General features: G+C 37.3%; 1 protein-coding gene across 1 annotated transcript in view; it reads right to left on the bottom strand.

Moving 5' to 3' along the window:
- Nucleotides 1-3,106: 3,106 nt before the first annotated feature.
- The window catches only part of TMEM156 (transmembrane protein 156), a gene marked incomplete at its 5' end in the record, with an annotated part of 51,002 nt that continues 32,745 nt past the window's right edge, over nt 3,107-21,363 (bottom strand). The window contains 2 exons of the mRNA XM_082653478.1: nt 3,107-3,630; nt 5,672-5,777. Of these exons, the coding sequence (XP_082509604.1) occupies nt 3,618-3,630; nt 5,672-5,777 (119 nt within the window). The 3' untranslated portion in view covers nt 3,107-3,617. The remainder of the gene's footprint in view (nt 3,631-5,671; nt 5,778-21,363) is intronic.

Raw genomic sequence — 21,363 nt, 5'->3', positions numbered from 1 at the left:
ACCTTACCATTGCATCTAGTATTGTAACTAGCGGCATTCATATCCTGTCTCCTCCACCACATTGTAAGCTTGCTGTGGGCAGACAGCCCATAACACTACCTCTTTCAGTGCTTCACAGTTTCTGTTAAAGTCTAGTATTTTAATAAATAAGTGAAATTAGCTTCTAAAAGCTGCCACAATGTAACAGAACTTGAAGCTTAATTCATGCCTTTTGTAAGCCAAGTTGCCATTGATTTCCAAGTCATTTGTCAGATCCTAATAGGTGATATGCAAGGAAACAATAATTTGACTTCTCAGAAACTGTATATAAGGTCCATACTTCAAAGAGTGTGACATCCCTCAATTCCTGCTGAAGCATCCCAGACCTGAGCCTGACTCACCTATTAATCAGGGATATACAAGTAAGAAAAAGTATGACTAGTAGAATAACATTTGCCAAATCCTCAATCCCTAAATTTTACAGGTAGAATCTCAGTTTGTGATCTAACAACAACAACAAAAAAAACTGGAGTACCAAAAAAACCTGTGTGCTGAAACATTCATTCCTGTTAGGTTGCTTAATGTTAAATCTGACCCTGCAGTTAAACTCTGAAAATCTACTCAGATAAGTAATTTTAACCATATAATGACATCAGGAGATTAAGTTCCACCTTAACTCTCAGAAGGTGTTTTCTTTTCCTTTTTAAAATTGAAGTATAGTTGGTTTACAATGTTGTGTTAATTTCTGCTGTACCGCAAAGTGATTCAGTTATACATATACATTCTTTTTGATATTCTTTTCCATTATGGGTTATCTCAGGATGTTGAATATAGTTCCCTGTGCTATCCAGTAGGACCTTGTTGTTTATCCATTCTATATATAATAGCTTACATCTGCTAACCCCAGGTTCCCACTCCATCCCTCCCCCACCCACTCCCCCTTGGCAACCACAAGTCTTTTCTCTATGTCTGTGAGTCTGTTTCTATTTCGTAGATAGATTCATTTGTGTCATATTTTGGATTCCACATAGAAGTGATATCATATGGTATTTGTCTCTCTGTCTGACTTACTTCGCTTAATATGATAATCTCTAGGTCTATCCATGTTGCTGTAAATGGCATTATTTCATTCTTTCTTAAGGCTGAGTAGTATTCCATTGTATATATACAGTACATCTTCTTTATCCATTCGTCTGCTGATGGACATTTAGGTTGTTTCCATGTCTTGGCTATTGTGAATAGTGCTGCTATGAACATAGTGGTACATGTATCTTTTTTTTTCTTTTTCTTTTTTTAATTAGAGTATAGTTGCTTTACAATGTTGTATTGGTTTCTGCTGTACAACAAAGTGAATTAGCTATATGTATACATATATGCCCTTCCCCTTGAGCCTCCCTCCCACTCCCCTGTCCCACCCCTCTAGGTTATCACAGGCGTGCATGTATCTTTTTGAATTATAGTTTTGCCCGGATATATGCCCAGGAGTGGGATCGCTGGGTCATATGGTAGTTCTATTTTTAGTTTTTTGAGGACCCTCCATAATGTCTTCCACGGTGGCTGCACCAACTTACTTTCCCACCAACAGTGTAGGAGGGTTCCCTTTCCTCTACACCCTCCCCAGCATTTATTATTTGTAGAATTTTTAGTGATGGCCATTCTGATCAGTGTGAGGTGATATCTCATTGTACTTTTGATTTGCATTTCTCTAATACAGTAAGTTCCCTACATACAAACAAGGTCCCTTCCAAGAGCGTATTCATAAGTCCAATTTGTTCGTAAGTCCAACAAAGTTAGCCTAAGTACCCAACTAACACAATCGGCTATATACCACTGCTTTTACGCTTGCTTCTGGACATCCTGGGCTTGAAATAATGATACTGTACTCTATACAGTACTGTACACAAAAGCACAACCACTTGTAGAGGATGCATACACGTGACAAGGTATGACAGACACATGAATTTACATGATTGGACATGCGAACACATGTTCGCATCTCTGAAAGTTCGCAACTTGAAGGTTCATATGTAGGGGACGTACTGTAATTAGCAATGTTGAGCATCTTTTCATGTGCCTGTTGGCCATCTGTATGTCTTCTTTGGAGAAATGTCTATTTAGGTCTTCTGCTCATTTTTCGATTGGGTTGTTTGTTTTTCTGTTGTTGAGTTGTATGAGCTTGTATATTTTGGAAATTAGGCCTTGTTCATCTCATCATTTGCAAATATTTTCTCCCATTCCATAGGTTGTTTTTTCATTTTGTTTATGTTTCTTTTGCTGTACAAAAGCTTGTAAGTTTCATTAGATCCCATTTGTTTATTTTTGTTTTTATTTCTATTGCCTTGGGAGACTGACCTAAGAAAACATTGGTAAAATTTATGTCAGAGAATGTTTTGCCTATGTTCTCTTCTAGGAATTTTATGGTGTCATGTCTTATGTTTAAGTCTTTTAGCCATTTTGTGTTTATTTTTGTGCATAGTGTGAGAGTGTATTCTAACTTCATTGATTTACATGCAGCTATCCAACTTTCCCAGCACCACTTGCTGAAGAGACTGTCTTTTTCCCATTGTGTATTCTTACCTCCTTTGTCAAAGATTATTGACCATAGGTGTGTGGGTTTACTTCTGAGCTCTCTATTCTGTCCCATTGATGCATATGTCTGTTTTTGTGCCAATACCACACTGTTTTGATTACTGTAGCTTTGTAGTATTGTCTGAAGTATGAGAGGGTTATGCCTCCTGCTTTGGTTTTTTTTTTTTTTTCCCCCCCTCAAGATTGCTTTGGCAATTTGGGGTCTTTTATTGTTCCATATAAATTTTAGGATTATTTGTTCTAGTTCTGTGAAAACTGTCATGGGTATTTGATAGGGATCACATTAAATCTGTAGATTGCTTTGGGTAGTAAGGCCATTTTAACAATATTAATTCTTTGGAAAGTATTTTTCAATGTTAAGAACTATCCTCTTTTTTATATTTGATTTTACTGTAGTTAATAACTATAATTATTCTTGACATCAATGATAGCTATGAAAAGATGAAAGCCAAAGGAAACAGAGGAAACATGTTGTCATTAGATTTAAACATTCAAGTATTTCACTTAAATTCATTTTATTTTGGTGTTTTGAATTTTTTTTAAACATCCCAGTGCCAAAAGGAAGGAAGGCTTTACACATGCAAGCAAATGTATAAACAAACAACCCAGGTCCTCTTAAGCAATTTGCCAAATAGAAACAATCCATCTATATAAGAAAACACATCAAATCAGGATCTGCAATGTGGGCCAGTGAGAGAAAGGATTTGCATCCTCAACTCTGTTTTTGGTTCCTCAAAATCAAAATCTTGGGACTAGTGTAAGCTGTATAATGATGGATAAACAAAGAGAGTAAGTGTTCTCTTGCTTTTTCCATGGGTTTCATTAGCTTGTTTTCCATGACTCATAATGCCTTCCTGAAAAAAACTCTTGTGCCTTTGATCTCCTGGGTCAAATGAGTGCTGTTGAGTTAGTTTCCATCAACCAGTCAGCACTCCTACTGGTTCCTATTGTGCATCCTCAGCCAGACCAACTATTACCAGTTAACTCATTCCCAGAATAGAATTATGAATACTCTTCAGAAGGGTTCAGTCCAAATCGCCCAGAGGAATTCATATGGATAGTCTGAAGATTTAAAAAAAGGCAAATATTATTCACACAAAAATGTTGTTGACCTGAAAATAATTAGTGGAAAAAATTTTTAAACCGTTTATTAAAACTATGTCTTATAAGAACATGAAAAACTTCCTAAAGTCACTGATTAAGGGCTCTTTCCAATCCTTTGTTATGCCATGGAGCCTCCTTTATATCCCCAAGTAGACAGTGTGGTTAGTGGTAATAAACTTCTCAGCCTAGGTCCCAGGAAACCTGGGGTCTCCTCCAACCTTTGCCACTATATTTTTTTGGCTTATTTCCCACTTATATAAAATAAAAGTGAAAGTGTTCACGCAAGTTTCTTTTGGTTACAGGAGTCCATGATTCTATTAGAGAGACACAGAAGTTGAGATTTATCCATTCACTCAATACTTATGTCCACTAAATATTTATTGGACATCTATTACATGCTAGGCAACATGTCCTCTGAATGAGGGGTCTCCCCATAATGCTCCCCAAGTCCCTTATGGGTACCTCCATCATGGTACTTGACACTCAGTTGGAATTAGGGATTCCCTAATCTGATTCCTCCACTGATGGACTGCATGTTATTTTGCCAATGAGTAGCAGAATTCTTGGTACACAGTAGGTGCTCCAAAAGCATTTGGTAAAAGGACAGAGGAAAGCTCTTCACGTGCAAGCTTGAGCATCCGAGAATGAGGACCAGAATGAGAAATATCAAGCATAATAGCCAGTAACATTTCATTAAAACAATTATATGATGACATTATATTCTCCCTAGGAATGTCTGAGCCAACAGCAGACCCTGATTGCACTAAAGACCCAAGCACGAAGACCTGCCTCTCTCTAGTCCTGAAGACAAAGTGTTCCTTGGCACATAGTTTCCAGTTTGATGTATTGGGCCACCTATGCTGGATCCCTTTGGTTGTCTCTCCAGATCTGCCCTCCCCTTTTGTCCACTTTGCCTGGTGCTCTGGGAGGCCAATCTATATGAACTGTCTCAATCAGCGCCAGTGTCCTCTGGCTCTGGTTGGGTTTGGCCAATGGGGAGTACTGGACATTGGGAAAAAAGGAGAACAGCCAAGTTAGGATATTCATTCTCTCTCCTCAGGGCAACCACAGGCTGTTGTGTCCATGACCAAATGCCACAGCTCCTATCAGTCAGCCCTCCCCACATATTCCTTCTGTGTGTGTATGTGTGTGCTTCTGTCTTTGTCTCTTTGAGTTCCTTGTCCCTTTAGTCTTAGGGACAGTAGCAGTGCCCCCAGTTACTAGTCCTAGGATGCTACACTGTCCTTTTTTGGTTTCCCCACATCCTGGCTTAATAGGCCCTTTATGAAACTCTCCCCAAATTATTCAATATGAGTATACCATCAGTTTCCTGCCAGGACCCAAATATTATAAACAGTAAATGATCTAGTCTATTACCACCAAGCATAATAAAAGAATACCAAGAAATGCTAGTTTCCCTTCTTGTCCCTGTTATAATTTTTATACCCCCTGCAGTGGTTATCAGTAGTGCCTTTAACAAAATAGCTATTTAATAAATATTTGTTGAATGAAAGAAAAAGACACTAAGACACTTCTGATCACAGTTTTGTATTCAAATACATGGTAATCAATGTGCATTAATCTAGGTTATCAAGTATTAAATTTAGAGAAGTTTTTATTTCAGTAGTTGAAAGTCAGTGAGTAGTTCTGCTTTACAAATTTACATTTTCTCTTTTCTCATGTTCCAAGTGAAATAATGATTAGCCTACTGGACTTATGACTCAACCCCAGGAAACAGTACCAAGAGATGAGCAGACATCTCAGGGCACATGTTGTTCAACAAACTAAGAGATTAGTTTACTGGTCCTTCCTAGACCTTGGAGGAAACAGTGATTTTATTTCATGCCATCTAATTCATATGAACTGATTTTGCAAGTTCATCACTTTCTATCACCTACACCCGGATAGAAATGCAGTTTGGGGAAAACTATACCTCCTTGGATCTATTCACGTTTATAATGAATAGTCAAATCGTCAATAAATCTGAAGCATCACTCACCGTGTATATTGATCTTGCTGATGCGCCGTGGAAGTAACTTCTAGTTCTGGTATTGGAGGAAGCACGTCCTTGACATGAGCCATAGGCAGCCTCTGCATGGTCTCTGCTGTTTAAGAAGGAGAGCTGTTCTAGTCTGTATTTAGTCAAGAGCAATGTGAAAGTAGACACAGTATATTCCAACGTAGTAAGAGAACCATGCCTTCCACCTAGACAGGACTTTGGAAGTTTCCATGACTTACTAAATTTCCTGCCTGCAACTCTGACACTCTTTTTTTTTTTTTTCATTAGTCATCAGTTTTATACACATCAGTGTATACATGTCAATCCCAATCGCCCAATTCATCACACCACCATCCCCACCCCCCAGCGGCTTTCACCCTTGGTGTCCATACATTTGTTCTCAACATCTGTGTCTCATTTCTGCCCAGCAAACCGGTTCATCTGTACCATTTTTCTAGGTTCCACATACATGCATTAATATACGATATTTGTTTTTCTCTTTCTGACTTACTTCACTCTGTATGACAGTCTCTAGATCCATCCACGTCTCAACAAATGACCCAATTTCGTTCCTTCTTATGGCTGAGTAATATTCCATTGTATATATGTGCCATATATACATGTGTATATGTGTATATGTGTATATATTTGATTTATGTCAAAGAGTGTTCTCCCTATGTTTTCCTCTAAGAGTTTTATAGTGTCTGGTCTTACATTTAGGTCTCAAATCCATTTTCAGTTCATTTTTGTGTATGGTGTTAGGGAGTGTTCTAATTTCATTTTTTTACATGTAGCTGTCCAGTTTTCCCAGCACCACTTATTGAAGAGACTGTCTTTTCTCCATTGTATATCCTTGCCTCCTTTGTCATAGATTAGTTGACCATAGGTGCGTGGGTTTATCTCTGGGCTTTCTATCTTGTTCCATTGATCTATGTTTCTGTTTTTGTGCCAGTACCATACTTTCTTGATTACTGTAGCTTTATAGTATAGTCTGAAGTCAGGGAGTCTGATTCCTCCAGCTCCATTTTTTTCCCTTAAGACTGCTTTGCTATTCGGGGTTGTTTGTGTCTCCATACAAATTTTAAGATTTTTTGTTCTAGTTCTGTAAAAAATGCCATTGGTAATTTGATAGGGATTGGATTGAATCTGTAGATTGCTTTGGGTAGTATAGTCATTTTCACAATATTGATTCTTCCAATCCAAAAACATGGTATATCTCTCCATCTGTTGGTATGACCTTTAATTTCTTTTATCAGTGTCCTATAGTTTTCTGCATACAGGTCTTTTGTCTCCCTAGGTAGATTTATTCCTAGGTATTTTATTCTTTTTGTTGCAATGGTAAATGGGAGTGTTTCCATAATTTCTCTTTCATATTTTTCATCATTAGTGTATAGGAATGCAAGAGATTTCTGTGCATTAATTTTGTATCCTACAAATTTACCAAATTCATTGATTAGCTCTAGTAGTTTTCTGGTGGCATTTTTAGAATTCTCTATGTATAGTATTATGTATTCTGCAAACAGTGACAGTTTTACTTCTTCTTTTCCAATTTGTATTCCTTTTATTTCTTTTTCTTCTCTGACTGCCGTGGCTAGGACTTCCAAAACTCTGTTGAATAATAGCAGTGAGAGTGGACATCCTTGTTTGTTCCTGATCTTAGAGGAAATGCTTTCAGTTTTTCACCGTTGAGAATGATGTTTGCTGTGGGTTTGTCATTTATGGTTTTTATTATGTTGAGGTAGGTTCCCTCTGTGCCACTTTCTGTAGAGTTTTTATCATAAATGGGTGTTGAATTTTGTCAAAAGCTTTTTCTGCATCTATTGAGATGATCATATGGTTTTTATTCTTCAATTTGTTAATATGGTATATCACATTGATTGATTTGCGTATATTGAAGAATCCTTGCATCCCTGGGATAAATCCCAATTGATCATGGTGTATGATCCTTTTAATGTGTTGTTGGATTCTGTTTGCTAGTATTTTGTTGAGGATTTTTGCATCTATATTCATCAGTGATATTGGTCTGTAATTTTCTTTTTTTGTAGTATCTTTGTCTGGTTTTGGTATCAGGGCGATGGTGGCCTTGTAGAATGAGTTTGGGAGTGTTCCTTCCTCTGCAGTTTTTGGAAGAGTTTGAGAAGGATGGGTGTTAGCTGTTCTCTAAATGCTTGATAGAATTCACCTCTGAAGCCATCTGGTCCTGGACTTTTGTTTGTTGGAAGACTTTTTAATCACAGTTTCAATTTCATTACTTGTGATTGCTCTGTTCATATTTTCTATTTCTTCCTGGTTCAGTCTTGGAAGGTTATACCTTTCTAACAATTTGTCCATTTCTTTCAGGTTGTCCATTTTATTGGCATAGAGTTGCTTGTAGTAGTCTCTTAGGATGCTTTGTATTTCTGTGGTGTCTTGTAACTTCTCCTTTTTCATTTCTAATTTTATTGATTTGAGTCCTCTCCCTCCTTTTCTGGATGAGTCTGGCTAATGGTTTATCAATTTTGTTTATCTTCTCAAAGAACCAACTTTGCTATTGTTTTCTTTGTTTCTATTTCATTTATTTCTGCTCTGATCTTTATGATTTCTTTACTTCTACTAACTTTGGGTTTTGTTTGTTCTTCTTTCTCTAGTTCCTTTAGGTTTAAAGTTAAATTGTTTACTTGAGATTTTTCTTGTTTCTTGAGGTAGGCTTGTAGAGCTATAAACTTCCCTCTTAGAATTGCTTTTGCTGCATCCCATAGGTTTTGGATCGTCGTGTTTTCATTGTCATTTGTCTCTAGGTATTTTTTGATTTCCTCTTTGATTTCTTCAGTGATCTCTTGGTTGTTTAGTAACATATTGTTTAGCCTCCATATGTTTGTGTTTTTTACATTTTTTTCCCTGTAATTCATTTCTAATCTCATAATGTTGTGGTCAGAAAAGATGCTTGATATGATTTCAGTTTTCTTAGATTTACTGAGGCTTGATTTGTGACCCAAGATGTGATCTATCCTGTAAAATGTTCTGTGCACACTTGAGAAGAAAGTGTAATCTGCTGTGTTTGGATGGAATGTCCTATAAATATCAATTAAACCTATCTGGTCTATTGTGTCATTTACAGCTTCTTTTTCCTTATTTATTTTCATTTTGGATGATCTGTCCATTGGTGTAAGTGAGGTGTTAAAGTCCCCCAGTATTATTGTGTTACTGTTGATTTCCTCTTTTATAGCTGTTAGCAGTTGCGTTATGTATTGAGGTGCTCCTATGTTGGGTGCATATATATTTATAATTGTTATATCTTCTTGGATTGATCCCGTGATCATTATGTAGTGTCCTTCCTTGTCTCTTGTAACATTCTTTATTTTAAAGTCTACTTTACCTGATATAAGTATTGCTACTCCAGCTTTCTTTTGATTTCCATTGGCATGGAATATCTTTTCCCATCCCCTCATTTTCAGTCTGTATGTGTCCCTAGGTCTGGAGTGGGTCTCTTGTAGACAGCATATATATGGGTCTTGTTTTTGTATCCATTCAGCAAGCCTGTGTCTTTTGGTTGGAGCATTTAATCCATTCACTTTTAAGGTAATTATCGATATGTATGTGCCTATGACCATATTCTTAATGGTTTTGGGGTTGTTTTTGTAAGTCCTTTTCTTCTCTTGTGTTTCCCACTTACAGAAGTTCCTTTAGCATTTGTTGTAGAGCTGGTTTGGTGGTGCTGAATTCTCCTAGCTTTTGCTTATCTGTAAAGCTTTTGATTTCTCCATCGAATCTGAATGAGATCCTTGCCAGGTAGAGTAATCTAGGTTGTAGGTTCTTCCCTTTCATCACTTTAAGTATATCATGCCACTCCCTTCTGGCTTGTAGAGTTTCTGCTGAGAAATCAGCTGTTAACCTTATGGGACTTCCCTTGTATGTTATTTGTCGTTTTTCCCTTGCTGCTTTAAATAATTTTTCTTTAATTTTTGCCAGTTTGATTACTATGTATCTCAGCATGTTTCTCCTTGGGTTTATCCTGTATGGGACTCGCTGTGCTTCCTGGACTTGGGTGGCTATTTCGTTTCCCATGTTAGGGAAGTTTTCAACTATAATCACTTCAAATATTTTCTCTGGTCCTTTCTCTCTCTCTTCTCCTTCTGGGACCCCTATAATGTGAATGTTGTTATGTTTAATGTTTTCCCAGAGGTCTCTTAGGCTGTCTTCATTTCTTTTCATTCTTTTGTCTTTATTCTGTTCTGCAGCTGTGAATTCCACCATTCTGTCTTCCGGGTCACTTATCCATTCTTCTGCCTCAGTTATTCTGCTATTGATTCCTTCTAGTGTAGTTTTCATTTCAGTTATTGTATTGTTCATCTCTGTTTGTTTGTTTTTTAATTTTTCTAGGTCTTTGTTAAACATTTCTTGGATCTTCTCCATCTTTGCCTCCATTCTTTATGAGGTCCTGTATCATCTTCACTATCATTATTCTGAATTCTTTTTCTGGAAGGTTGCCTATCTCCACGTCATTTAGTTGTTTTTCTGGGGTTTTATCTTGTTCCTTCATCTGGTACATAGCCCTCTGCCTTTTCATCTTGTCTATCTTTCTGTGAATGTGGTTTTTGTTTCACAGGCTGCAGGATTGTAGTTCTTCTTGCTTCTGCTGTCTGCCCTCTCAACTCTGAAACTTTTGACCCATTTCTCTCAACTCTGTATCTATCCTTTAGTTGTTTTTCTGGGGTTTTATCTTGTTCCTTCATCTGGTACATAGCCCTCTGCCTTTTCATCTTGTCTATCTTTCTGTGAATGTGGTTTTTGTTTCACAGGCTGCAGGATTGTAGTTCTTCTTGCTTCTGCTGTCTGCCCTCTCAACTCTGAAACTTTTGACCCATTTCTCTCAACTCTGTATCTATCCTTTCAATTCCTCCTCTCCCATCTCCTTCTGAGCACAAGACCTGCAGTATAGTTAAGGTGGAGCAAAGTCAAGAAAAAATTTAAGGTACAATGTCAAGTAGCAAGAAAAGAATTTTAGTTTGGAAAGTACAAACATTTCCTTCTTTGCATATTGTTGAAATATGTCCCTAAGAATAATATTAATAAATAACATCTTTGATTTCAGGGACAATTTTACCAAAAAGCAAGGTTACAAATTAGATGAACTCTAACCTGTCTTCCTTTGCTATGACTCTGTGACTTTATAAAACTCTTCTAATATTATCTTCAACTGACTTCAAATAGAAGGTAAAACTTGATGTCCGTGGCTCAATGGTATCTCTTTTATTCCACTGGGGTCCTGGGTCTTGCTTTTCTAGTCTTTATATTGAAACTTGTGTTCTACATAATACACGTGGTTTTTTGCTTCACAGATGTCTCTACTTTTTATACAAAGCCCTGAACATGGATGGAAATGAGGTGACCTCTAATTTAAAGAGAAATTTGTGTAATTGCTTCTTAAGAATAGATATCAGAAAGGAAGATTTAAGTATAATCAAGAATATGATGCTTTTTTTCCTAGAAGATTATTAAACACTGGTGTAGTTTACCAAAAGGGAAATCCTGTCAAAGCTTCTGTCAGAATGTTATTCCTTTAATTAGAAAAAAATTTTTGATAAGAAAAACTTATTTTCTGGACTTAATTTTCTGTATAAGGAATACATTCACCTGATTAAAAATTTTTAAACTATGAAGGGATATTCAGTGAATATTCCTTTTTACCCCATCTCCCAGGCAATCACTTCCCACCATTTCACATAGTTCTTTCCCTTCTAGATAGTTAGATAGATAGATAGATAGTTAGATAGATGATAAATTTATACTTTAATATATGTGTTATTAAAATTTTGTTTTTGTTCTTCTTTACACAATTGGTAGAATACCATACATATATATCATGAATGATATATCTTAGGGATCTTTCCACATAAGTGCTTCCTCTTTCCTTTTTACAACTTCCTGGTATTCCACAGTATGGATGTAACACCATGTCTTTGAACAGCCTAGATGGTGTCTGCTTAGATGGTGTCTAATCATTTTTGATCTTATAAATACACAAGCAGTAAACATTGTATAGATGCCATTTCTCTCCTATGTGAGTAAATCTATAGGATAAATTCCTAGAAATAGAATTGCTGGCTCAAAGGGCTTATACATTTGTAACTTTGATAGTTATTGCCAAATTACCTATCATGGAAGTTGCACCAATTTTGCCTCTCAGTTTACCTTAGTAAAGTATGAGAGTACCTCTTGCCCCTTGCCATAGAGTGTAACGTCAAACTTCTGGACTTTTGCCAATCTGATAGATGAAAGTGGCATCTCAGTGTAGCTTCAACTTGCTTTCCCACCTGAATGAAGCTCCATGAGAGCAGAAATCTTTATTTTGTTTGGTTCACTGCTGTGTCTCCTATACCCAAGTGACCAATATTATTGGCACATAGTAAACAACAATAAAAAAAGTTTTTTTTTAAGAATTTGGTCTGAGTGAGACCAAACAACCTTTCATATGTTTAAGAACTATTTGTATTTCCTTTTTCTGTAAACAGTCCATTCTTGTCCTTTACCCATTTGCCTACTAGGTTATGATCTTTTCTTCATCAACTATTAGAAGCTCTTTATATACTAGGAAAGGTTGCTTATCTGTGATGAACCACAAATAACTTTCCCCCCATTGCTTTTGCTGTGTACATTCTTTTTGATAGGGTCAAATTTATTAGTGTTTTAGCTGAGTTTTGTGTCATGATTAGTTCTGCGTTAATTGTAAATGAATTCTACCATTGTTTCCTCTATTACTTTTGTGGTTTCATGTTTTCATTAAAATCACTGATCTGAATGGAATTTACTCCAGTATTAGTGTGGGCTCTGGATTAAGTAAATTTTTTTTCCTAGATGATTATTCAGTTGTTCCAACATCATTCATTCAGTATTTCTTTGTTTCCCTACTGATTTGATATGCCATTTTCATCATTTACTAAAGTCCTGAACTTTCTAATGTTTCATTGGGTATTTTTATCTAGTCTGTACCAGTACCATAATGGAATGGATACTTCTGTTTATTCTTCTATGTCCATTTTTTTCCTGTCTACTATTGACAGTTTATTTTTCATTGGGATATGGATATGAACTTGTTTATTTATTGACTTAGGGAAAATTGGCATCTTTTTATATTCATCTTACTTTCAAGAACATTATATACTATTCCTTTTCTTCAAGTCATTTTTATGTCTCTCAGGAGCATTTTTCTGAAGTTTTCTTCAGAAAGATCATGCACATTTCTTATGAAGTTTATTCCTAATTACTTTATTTTCTGCAGCTGTTTTAAATGCAGTATATCTTCTAACTGGTTGTTGTTTAAATATATAAATGTTGTTTGACTTTTTATATTAATTTTGTACCCTGCCCCTTACTGAACTTTTCAAAGATATTTTTAGGGAATTAGATTTTTTGGGTACATATCATCTGCAAAATAAGTGATCATTTTACTTATCCTTTCCAACTTGTGAACCTTGTGGTTCTGCCTCTTATCTAATTGTGTTGACTAGTACTTCTAGGATAACTGTAGATAAAGTGGCAATAGTGAACATTCTTGAACATTTCTGGCTTTAGCTAAGCATGCTTTCAGTATTTCCCTACTAAGCATGATTCTGAGTTTTTGTTTGAGACAGATATATTTTATGATATTATGGAAGTACCTATTTATCTTATTTTTATTAGGTGTTTTTATGAAGAATGGGTATTGTATTTTGTCAAATACATTTTTTTCATTTTTAACAACTTTATTGATATCTTTGACATATAAAAATAGTAGTTATATAAGGTATACGTACAACTTGATATTTTGATATATGCATACATTGTGAAAAGATCACCACAATAAAGCTAAATAACTTATCCGTCACCTCCACATAGTTACCATTGTGTGTGTGTGTGTGTTGAGAAAATTTAATTTAAAATCTATCCTTTTAGCAGATTTCAAGTATACAATACAGATTAAATAACACTTATACAAAATACCCAATTGTTTATACTTAGCATTATATCTTCCTTACTTTGTCTAAATTTTATACATTTTGCTTTTTGTGTGTGGTTTCTGGATTTTTAATTTAGATTTTACTATATGAATTATGCTTTCTGTAATTTAGTCTTAGGTGTTTTGATCGTTAGGTAAATTGTTTTTAATTTTACTAGTTTTACTAAAGGTTTACAAAATCCCTACAGCTATTGCTGTGAAATGACCTAAGCCAATCTAACCATGCACAACCCTTAGGTTATTATCAGTAGATAAAATCAACCACCAAAAAGTTTGAGCATGGGTAGTCTCACCAGGAGAAATTTTTCCTCACATACAGGCACTTATTAGGTATTTGTTAGCCAGTAGAGAGAGGGCAAGGACACAGCTTGGAAAACCTGCTGTATAGGCTTGATGTGAGTCCATGCTCCCTGTCACTTGGGCTTCACAGCTCACCTGGGGAGGCCAGGACATGCTCCAGAGGTAGGACTTGGTTAGGCTTGCAGTTGGCATCATGCAGCCAGGGACCTGTGCAAGGAGTTGGACGATTTCTAAAGTAGAGGTTACAGTGTTGGCTGGGTTCTCATACCCCATTAGTGCAGCCATGGAGCATTTTTCTACAGTATTTTATCCAGCTAACAAATCTTGAATGCCTCTAATTTCAACAATGAACATACAATTCGGACTTTGATTACCACTAATTTTACTAATGAAAACTCATTTCTAATATTCACATTCTACTTAGCAAAGTCTCTGATTGATAGCTCAGACCCTTGTGGTGTGCTTAATATTTAACTGTAACATCATATTATCTATGCTGAAATGTTTTAAATCAATTGAATATAGCATAACAGCTATATTTGTCTTTTAAAAATTAGAAGTAAATTTGTAGAATAAATAATGAGAAAAGTAGGTCTTCTAAGTCTTCTTCTTTTGTGCATATAATCAAATACATTTTTATCATCTATAGAAATGATCCAACAATCGTTCCCTTAGATCTGTTAATACGATGAGTGATATTAATAGATCTCCTAATGCTGAACTGTTCTTGTATTCGTGGAATAAGCCCCACTTGATCATAGGAGTGTGTGTATGTATGTATACATATTTTTTTAAACTGTGCTACTGGATTCTTTTGCTAATATTTGTTGAGGATTTTTGCATAGATAGATATAAGTAAGATTGATACTTTCATTTTAGACAATCTTTCTTGGGCTTGAATATAAATGTTTATTTCATAAATAGACATAGGAAACATCCTTTTTTTCTATGGTCTATAACAGTTAAAATACCACTGGAAATATCTGTTGTTTAGAAATTGTTAAAATTCCACTGTGTACTGCTCTTCCTGTTATTTTTTGAGAGATAACTGACAAATTTTCTGTTTCTTCTATGACAATGGTTTTGTTTAGATTTTCTGTTCTTCTGATGTGAGGTTTTGTAAGTTTTCTCAGAAGAGTATCCGTCTTAACTAGACATTTTAAAAATTAAGGTAGCAACTCCTCTTTAAGGGAATTAGATGCCTTTTTGAGGCCATGTCCAGCAGACACAGAGGGCCCTTTCATTCCTATAGAAATGCTAAAATCACCACCAAAGTCCACATTTTTTCCTATGGAGCCTTTAGCTGTAAAGAGTAAATGACAAAGCTTTCCTGACTGATTAGAGCAAAGGTGGGAAAACAAGACCAGTCTTTCCATTTTTATTTTATTGTCAGTAAGGCCCAACCGCACCTATGAGACTAGATCTATCAACCTTATCTGTGTCACACTGAAAGTTCCCAGGCGTCTGTGATTTTTGTCCTCTGAAATCTGTGCTTTTCAAGGGTGGCTGTAGCAAGCAGGATCTCAAACAGCCCCCAGATTCCCACCCCTGGTGTACATGGCCACCCTCGTGACTCCCTTCCCTTGAGCATGGGCAGAGCGGTAAATAGCATCTCATTCTGGTGACTAGGTTACACTAAGATGAAGAGCTGTTGCAGGCGTAATTAACATCCCAAATCAGTTGATTTTGAGAGAGACTATCCTGGGTGGGTCTGACTTAAAGAGGTGAAAGCTTTTAATAGAGAGACTGGGCCCTCCCTGGGGTCAGAGAGCATCCCTCCCTGGGCTCAGGAAGCATGCCGCCATGTCTGCACTGTCTATGGAAAGGGTCATGTAGCAGGGGTCTGCAGCTGGCCTCTAGGACATGAGAGTGGCCTCTGACTGAGAGCCAGTTAAGAAACCAGGGCCTTCAGTCTACAGCCTCTAAGGAAGGAATTCTGCCAACAACCTGAACCAGCTTGGAAGGAGAGCCTCCAGATGAGAACACAGGCCAGCTCACATCTTGATTTCAAGCTTGTGAGTCCCTGAGATCCAGCAAAGTTGTTCCCAAATTTCTCACCCAAAGAAACTGTGAGATAATGAACATGTGTTGTTTTAAGCCCCTAAGGTTGTGGTAATTTGTTACACACAATAGAAAATGAATAAAGTGATCAACAGAGCCTTGGCTTGAAAATCCCCAGAGGTAGTAATTTAAAATGCAGGTTCTAGGACCCTGCCCCAGATCTACTGAATTACAATCTCCTTTCATAAAGGCCCAGGAGCCTTTGATGGTTAATTCTGATGCACATTAAAGCTTCAGACTGAATTTACCATTGCGAATAATTGTTTAGACATCCTTGACAAAGCATCTTTTTTTTAACTTTTTATCTTATATTGGAGTATAGTTGATTAACAACGTTGTATTAGTTTCGGGTGTACAGCAAAGTGATTCTGTTATACATATACATGTATCTATTCTTTTTCAAATTCTTTTCCCATTTAGGTTGTTACCAAATATTGAGCAGAGTTCCCTGTGCTATACAGTAGGTCCTTGTTGGTTATCTATTTTAAATATAGCAGTGTGTACATGTCAATCCCAAACTCCCTAACTATCCCTTCCCACAACCCCTCCTCCCTGACAAAACATCTTATAACCTTCCAGAATTTGAGATTTGGAGATAATTCTTTTTAAAGGTTAAAATCTCAAAAGAGCCTATTCATGAAACCAAATAATTATCAAAGAAAATTAACAGAGCTCTTTTGGTTGGAAAGCCAAACTGCTCATCATTTGCTTATTCATTAGGTTTGCTGACGTTTTATAGTATGGTATAACCATAATTCAGAAAGCCATTATCTGTCAAAATGACAGCTAGTCCGAAGTGACTCTCTAGTGGTACGTTATCTTCTATTTCTCCTAGTATCCAAAGTCATGTAAGTTACATGGTAATAGGAAAACTTCTGAAAAATTGATAAAAAGACAAAAAGGTAGGATATCCTGTCATTTTTATAGCTTCTTTAGAATAGCTAAAACAGGTGGAATTTTTTTCTAGTTTTACACTGAGAAATAGGGTTTCTTTCAAATCATATTAATTCAGCAACACTAGTTAAGTCAGCAGAAGCAGTCAGAAGTATTTTAAAACCTCACAGAAGTCTTTTCATGAATTTGTCAAATCTCTAAACCAAATATTTCTTTGACTTTTTCCAAGAACCTTAGCAGAGCCTAAAAAATTAAAAAGAACCCCGGTCTGAGTTTTGACCTGGTTGAGTCTAGTGAACAAAATGGATTTCCAACAGTAGAAACTTTGATTAAAAATAAAACTCCATGCCTTAGGTTCTTGAATAAAGCCCCTATCATTCCATCCATGACAGTGTCCAAGCTGACCTCTGATATTTCTTTCTCTCCTTTTTAAAAAAGGTTATCACTTTTCAAAATGCTTTATATCTATGTCATCTGGTATCTAACCTCAATTCATCTTTCCAAAGTAATTCTTGATTCCCACTTAGTAATGGAAACTTACGAGGTATTTTCTTCACTTTGTTCCTGATGATTTTCATGTCAAAGACAAGGTACATCTCCCACACTGAAGACACATCTAAAACTTCCCCATCCTAGTCAGTCTGTCTTGGCTGCTAAGGGAATTTGCCCCATCAATGTTTGATATTCGTTATCTCCCAAAATACTTGTTCAGCTAAATTTTACTTGGTTATTAAATTGGAAAGCCAAAAAACAAAAGAAGAACAAAACAGATTTATGTATCCATACTATCTATGACCCTCTGTGACCTCTACTTTCCCAATAGTGAATTTATCCAATTTTGCATAAATTTGCATAATTTATCCTTATTTGCCCACTTGTGTACAGAGATTGTTTTGTTTTGTTTTGTTTTGTTTTGCGGTACGCGGGCCTCTCACTGTTGTGGCCTCTCCCGTTGCGGAGCACAGGCTCCGGACGCACAGGCTCAGCGGCCATGGCTCACAGGCTCACCGCTCCGCGGCATGTGGGATCCTCCCAGACCGGGGCACGAACCCGCGTCCCCTGCATCGGCAGGCGGACTCTCAACCACTGCGCCACCAGGGAAGCCCCAGAGATTGTATTTTTATGCATGGTTTTACTCCCCAGAACCCACCTTGGAGCATGACACATAATAGGTACTCAATAAATACATGTTGAATGACTGAAAGAATGTTATTTAACTTCTTTGTGCCTCATGTTTCTTAATAAAATGGTGTATGTTCAAGCAGAACAAAAAGTCAACTCTGGGGTACCACCCAGGAATTTGGAGATAAGGAAAATAAGAGTGCCCTGTGAGAAAGCACCACCAAGTGCAAAACAAAGTATTTTTACTGGCATCGTTTTAAGCCCACTGGAGGGCCCTGCTCAGAATTTAGTAGGACCTGTGTGTGAACTCAGCAGAGAAGGACTATGGATAGCTAAACTCGGAAGCGATGACCTTGGGCGCTTCCTTCTCTCCTTCATACTTCAGCCATGACTCTTTGTGGAGACAATGACTCTTTGTGGAGATTCAGCCATGACTCTTTGTGGAGACAATGGCAATAAATGTCTAAACTGTTACCCACAAAGTACTTGGTTTCCTCATAAGAGCCTCTCCAAAAAGGAAGGAATTCAAGTTAATCGTCACAGATTTCTTCGGTCAAGACAGATGTGGACATTTTCAGATGGTTTGGTGATTCTTATTCAGTTCTCTAATCAGGCTTCAAAAAAACTTTTCAGTCTTAATTATTTCTTCTTACTGTCATAGGAATGCAGAATTTCAGTATTGCTATGCATCATTCTGACCTTTCCATCACATAAAAACACAGGCACTTTTGTGCAAGTCCAAGATAGCTAGTAGCCTTTTAGGGTTAATAGAACCAATTATGGTGGCTTAAAATAGATTTCCACTATTCAAGAGGCCAACTCCCTACTATGTTCAAAGATCCATCTGTTATTTTTAACAGTGAACCTAAAACTACTCAGCTATTCCAAATCTGGCCAGTGTGAAAATCAAATGAGGATGGAAAAATAAATGACTGCAGAATTATCTAGAAATAGCAATTAAAGAGGGAAAAAAAAACCCTCCTTGAACAGACAGCTGCCAATATTCTGAGCCATTGACTCAGTTTCCAATTCACTCACACTTCAGGTATCCTTAATACTCCAAGGAATAAAACTGATGAAGTGTTTAACCATTCTCCTTTTGTTATTTTGGGTAGGCATTATCAAAAGTTATACTCTGGGGGTGGGGGAAAGTATTTGAAAGGTCTTTGTAAGACAGCAGCAGTCATTCTTTCAACATAGACAGTGTAGAGTTGTATTTATTTAACAAATATTTATTGGGTACCTATTATGAACTCATATGCACTGTGCCATGAGCTGGGGACGCAGTGATAAGTATTATCAGGTAGTGTCCCGGATCTCAGGGAGCTAACTGGCTCATAGGAGAGACATCAATCAAATAATAACAGAAATGTAAAAGAGCAATAGTGATAATTGCCACAAAGAGAGAAGTGTGATGTTATGAGGGTCCACCAGCTCTGAGACAACTTCCCTGAGGAAGTGTTAGTTAAGCCAAAATCAGAGGACAGGGTTGGACTTAACTAGATAAAGGCAGGGTGGGAAAAGGGGAGGATTGCAAGGGAGGTGGCGAGTGAGGCCAGATGGTTCAGGCAGGGGGAGTCTGTGCGAAGATGGAGAAGATGTTTATCTGCATGTTTTATCATCAGTTTTTTCAGACCTGGCACAAATGGCTGTCACATAAAGTCATTCAATGAATGAATAGAATAAATCATCCTATTTTGCCTATAGATTCTTCACACTTTATGAATTTCCTCCTGCAGGTAGAGTCACCCTCTGAATCTTGATCTATTCTGTAACCAAGCAGATGGCTATAACCTTTACTGTTTTATGGACCCCAATCTGTATTTTGAGTCTTAAATATTATAGTTAAGCAAGTAAAAATTAAATTTTCATGTTATCTTGCTTGGTTGCTAGACATCTGGCACCAGTAATTTATCTTCTCTTTGGCAGAAAATTGAAACCTGCTTAGTCTTTATTATGTTGGTCTTAAACATGTTGCAAATTATAATTTTACATTTCCACTAGTTTTATTTTGGGGTAATATATATTACTGGGTCATCCACTTCCCTTTGGCATTTAGCAATTCTCTTTCACAATGAATTTCCGTTTTCTTTGCTTTGTGGTCCCTAAGAGCCCACCCACATTAAGTGCCAATGCTGAAATATTACTTTGAGGATGACTCACATTGTCTCACACAAGCTTTTGATACCTTACAGAGAAAATGTCTCATCTCAGTTCCCAGCACTAAATGTAAAGTAGCGAGAAAAGTTTTGATCTGTGGCTTGAACCAGCAGGAGTAAACTCCCCAGTTCATCTTGCCATTAAGTGATGCGCTGGAAAGTGCAGCCATTGGACAGAACTGAGTTTGAACCCTAACCCTGCTGGGATCTGGCAGTGGGTCAGTTACTTTAAACTCCCTTAGCTTCAGTTTTCTCACCAGGAAAAAAAGTGAGGCTCTTATGAAATGAAATCAAATGATGTGTGTGGAAGTACTGTGCACATGGAAGGTGCTGAATGAGTTTGTATAGCTTAATTAGCTTCCCTTCTCCTAAGGAACTAGGAATTGAATCTCCTGAAGGGTGGTGTCAGCTCCATGGAGGCGGGGACTGCGCTGTGGTACAGCCACTGCATGGGCAATGCTTAGCACAATTTCTGGCCCATAGTCAGTGTTCAACAGATTTTGGTTGAATATTCGAAGGTGAAGAACTTCAAGTTTTAAAGATCTCACCAGTTTTGATGGACAAAGTAGAGAGATGACAGGACTCCCTTGGCTGACCCATGCAGTGGAGGCTCGAATCCTAGGAACCTAGTGTCGTGCTTGTAGATATTTATTTGTTGGCTGACCAGCATGTGGCCATCTCAGGGGTACTCTCAAGCATGCAGGAAGCCAGAGGGGCATATATCTCCTCTCCCTGCCTCCTGGTACCCAGAGTACCAATCTGTGGCCTGCATTCAGTCAACCAGATACCCCTCCTTAGGGCTTGCAATCCTGGACAGTGCTGCAAAGTTGCAAGGTGGTCAAAGGGAAGCTCTAGCAGCCCAGAGGGAGCGTCCAGTGGTGGTGACACCAGCAGAGGCATTCTCACCAGACCATTCCTATGGGGCTGTATTTTTGGCTGCTTGGCCTGTCTTGACTCCTGCATAAGCTCAGCTTGCCTAATGTTCCTGTTGCTTGCATGGGTTACCTACTGGTTTTCCAATAAATTTCCTTTCTGCCAAGTCAGCCAAGTTGGTTTCTATTGTCTGCATCCAATAATTCGAGTCCTAGTACACTGCTCCTGCCCCTGGCCTTGGTCTCCCAATGTGGTCAACTCATTAAGCACTGTTTCTAGGGATGCATTTCAAAGTTACTTTTGCATCG

Source organism: Grampus griseus (assembly GCF_964374135.1).
Source record: "Grampus griseus genome assembly, chromosome: 4".
In the NCBI taxonomy this organism is placed as follows: Eukaryota; Metazoa; Chordata; class Mammalia; order Artiodactyla; family Delphinidae; genus Grampus; species Grampus griseus.
This window is presented reverse-complemented; position numbering and strand designations above follow the sequence as displayed.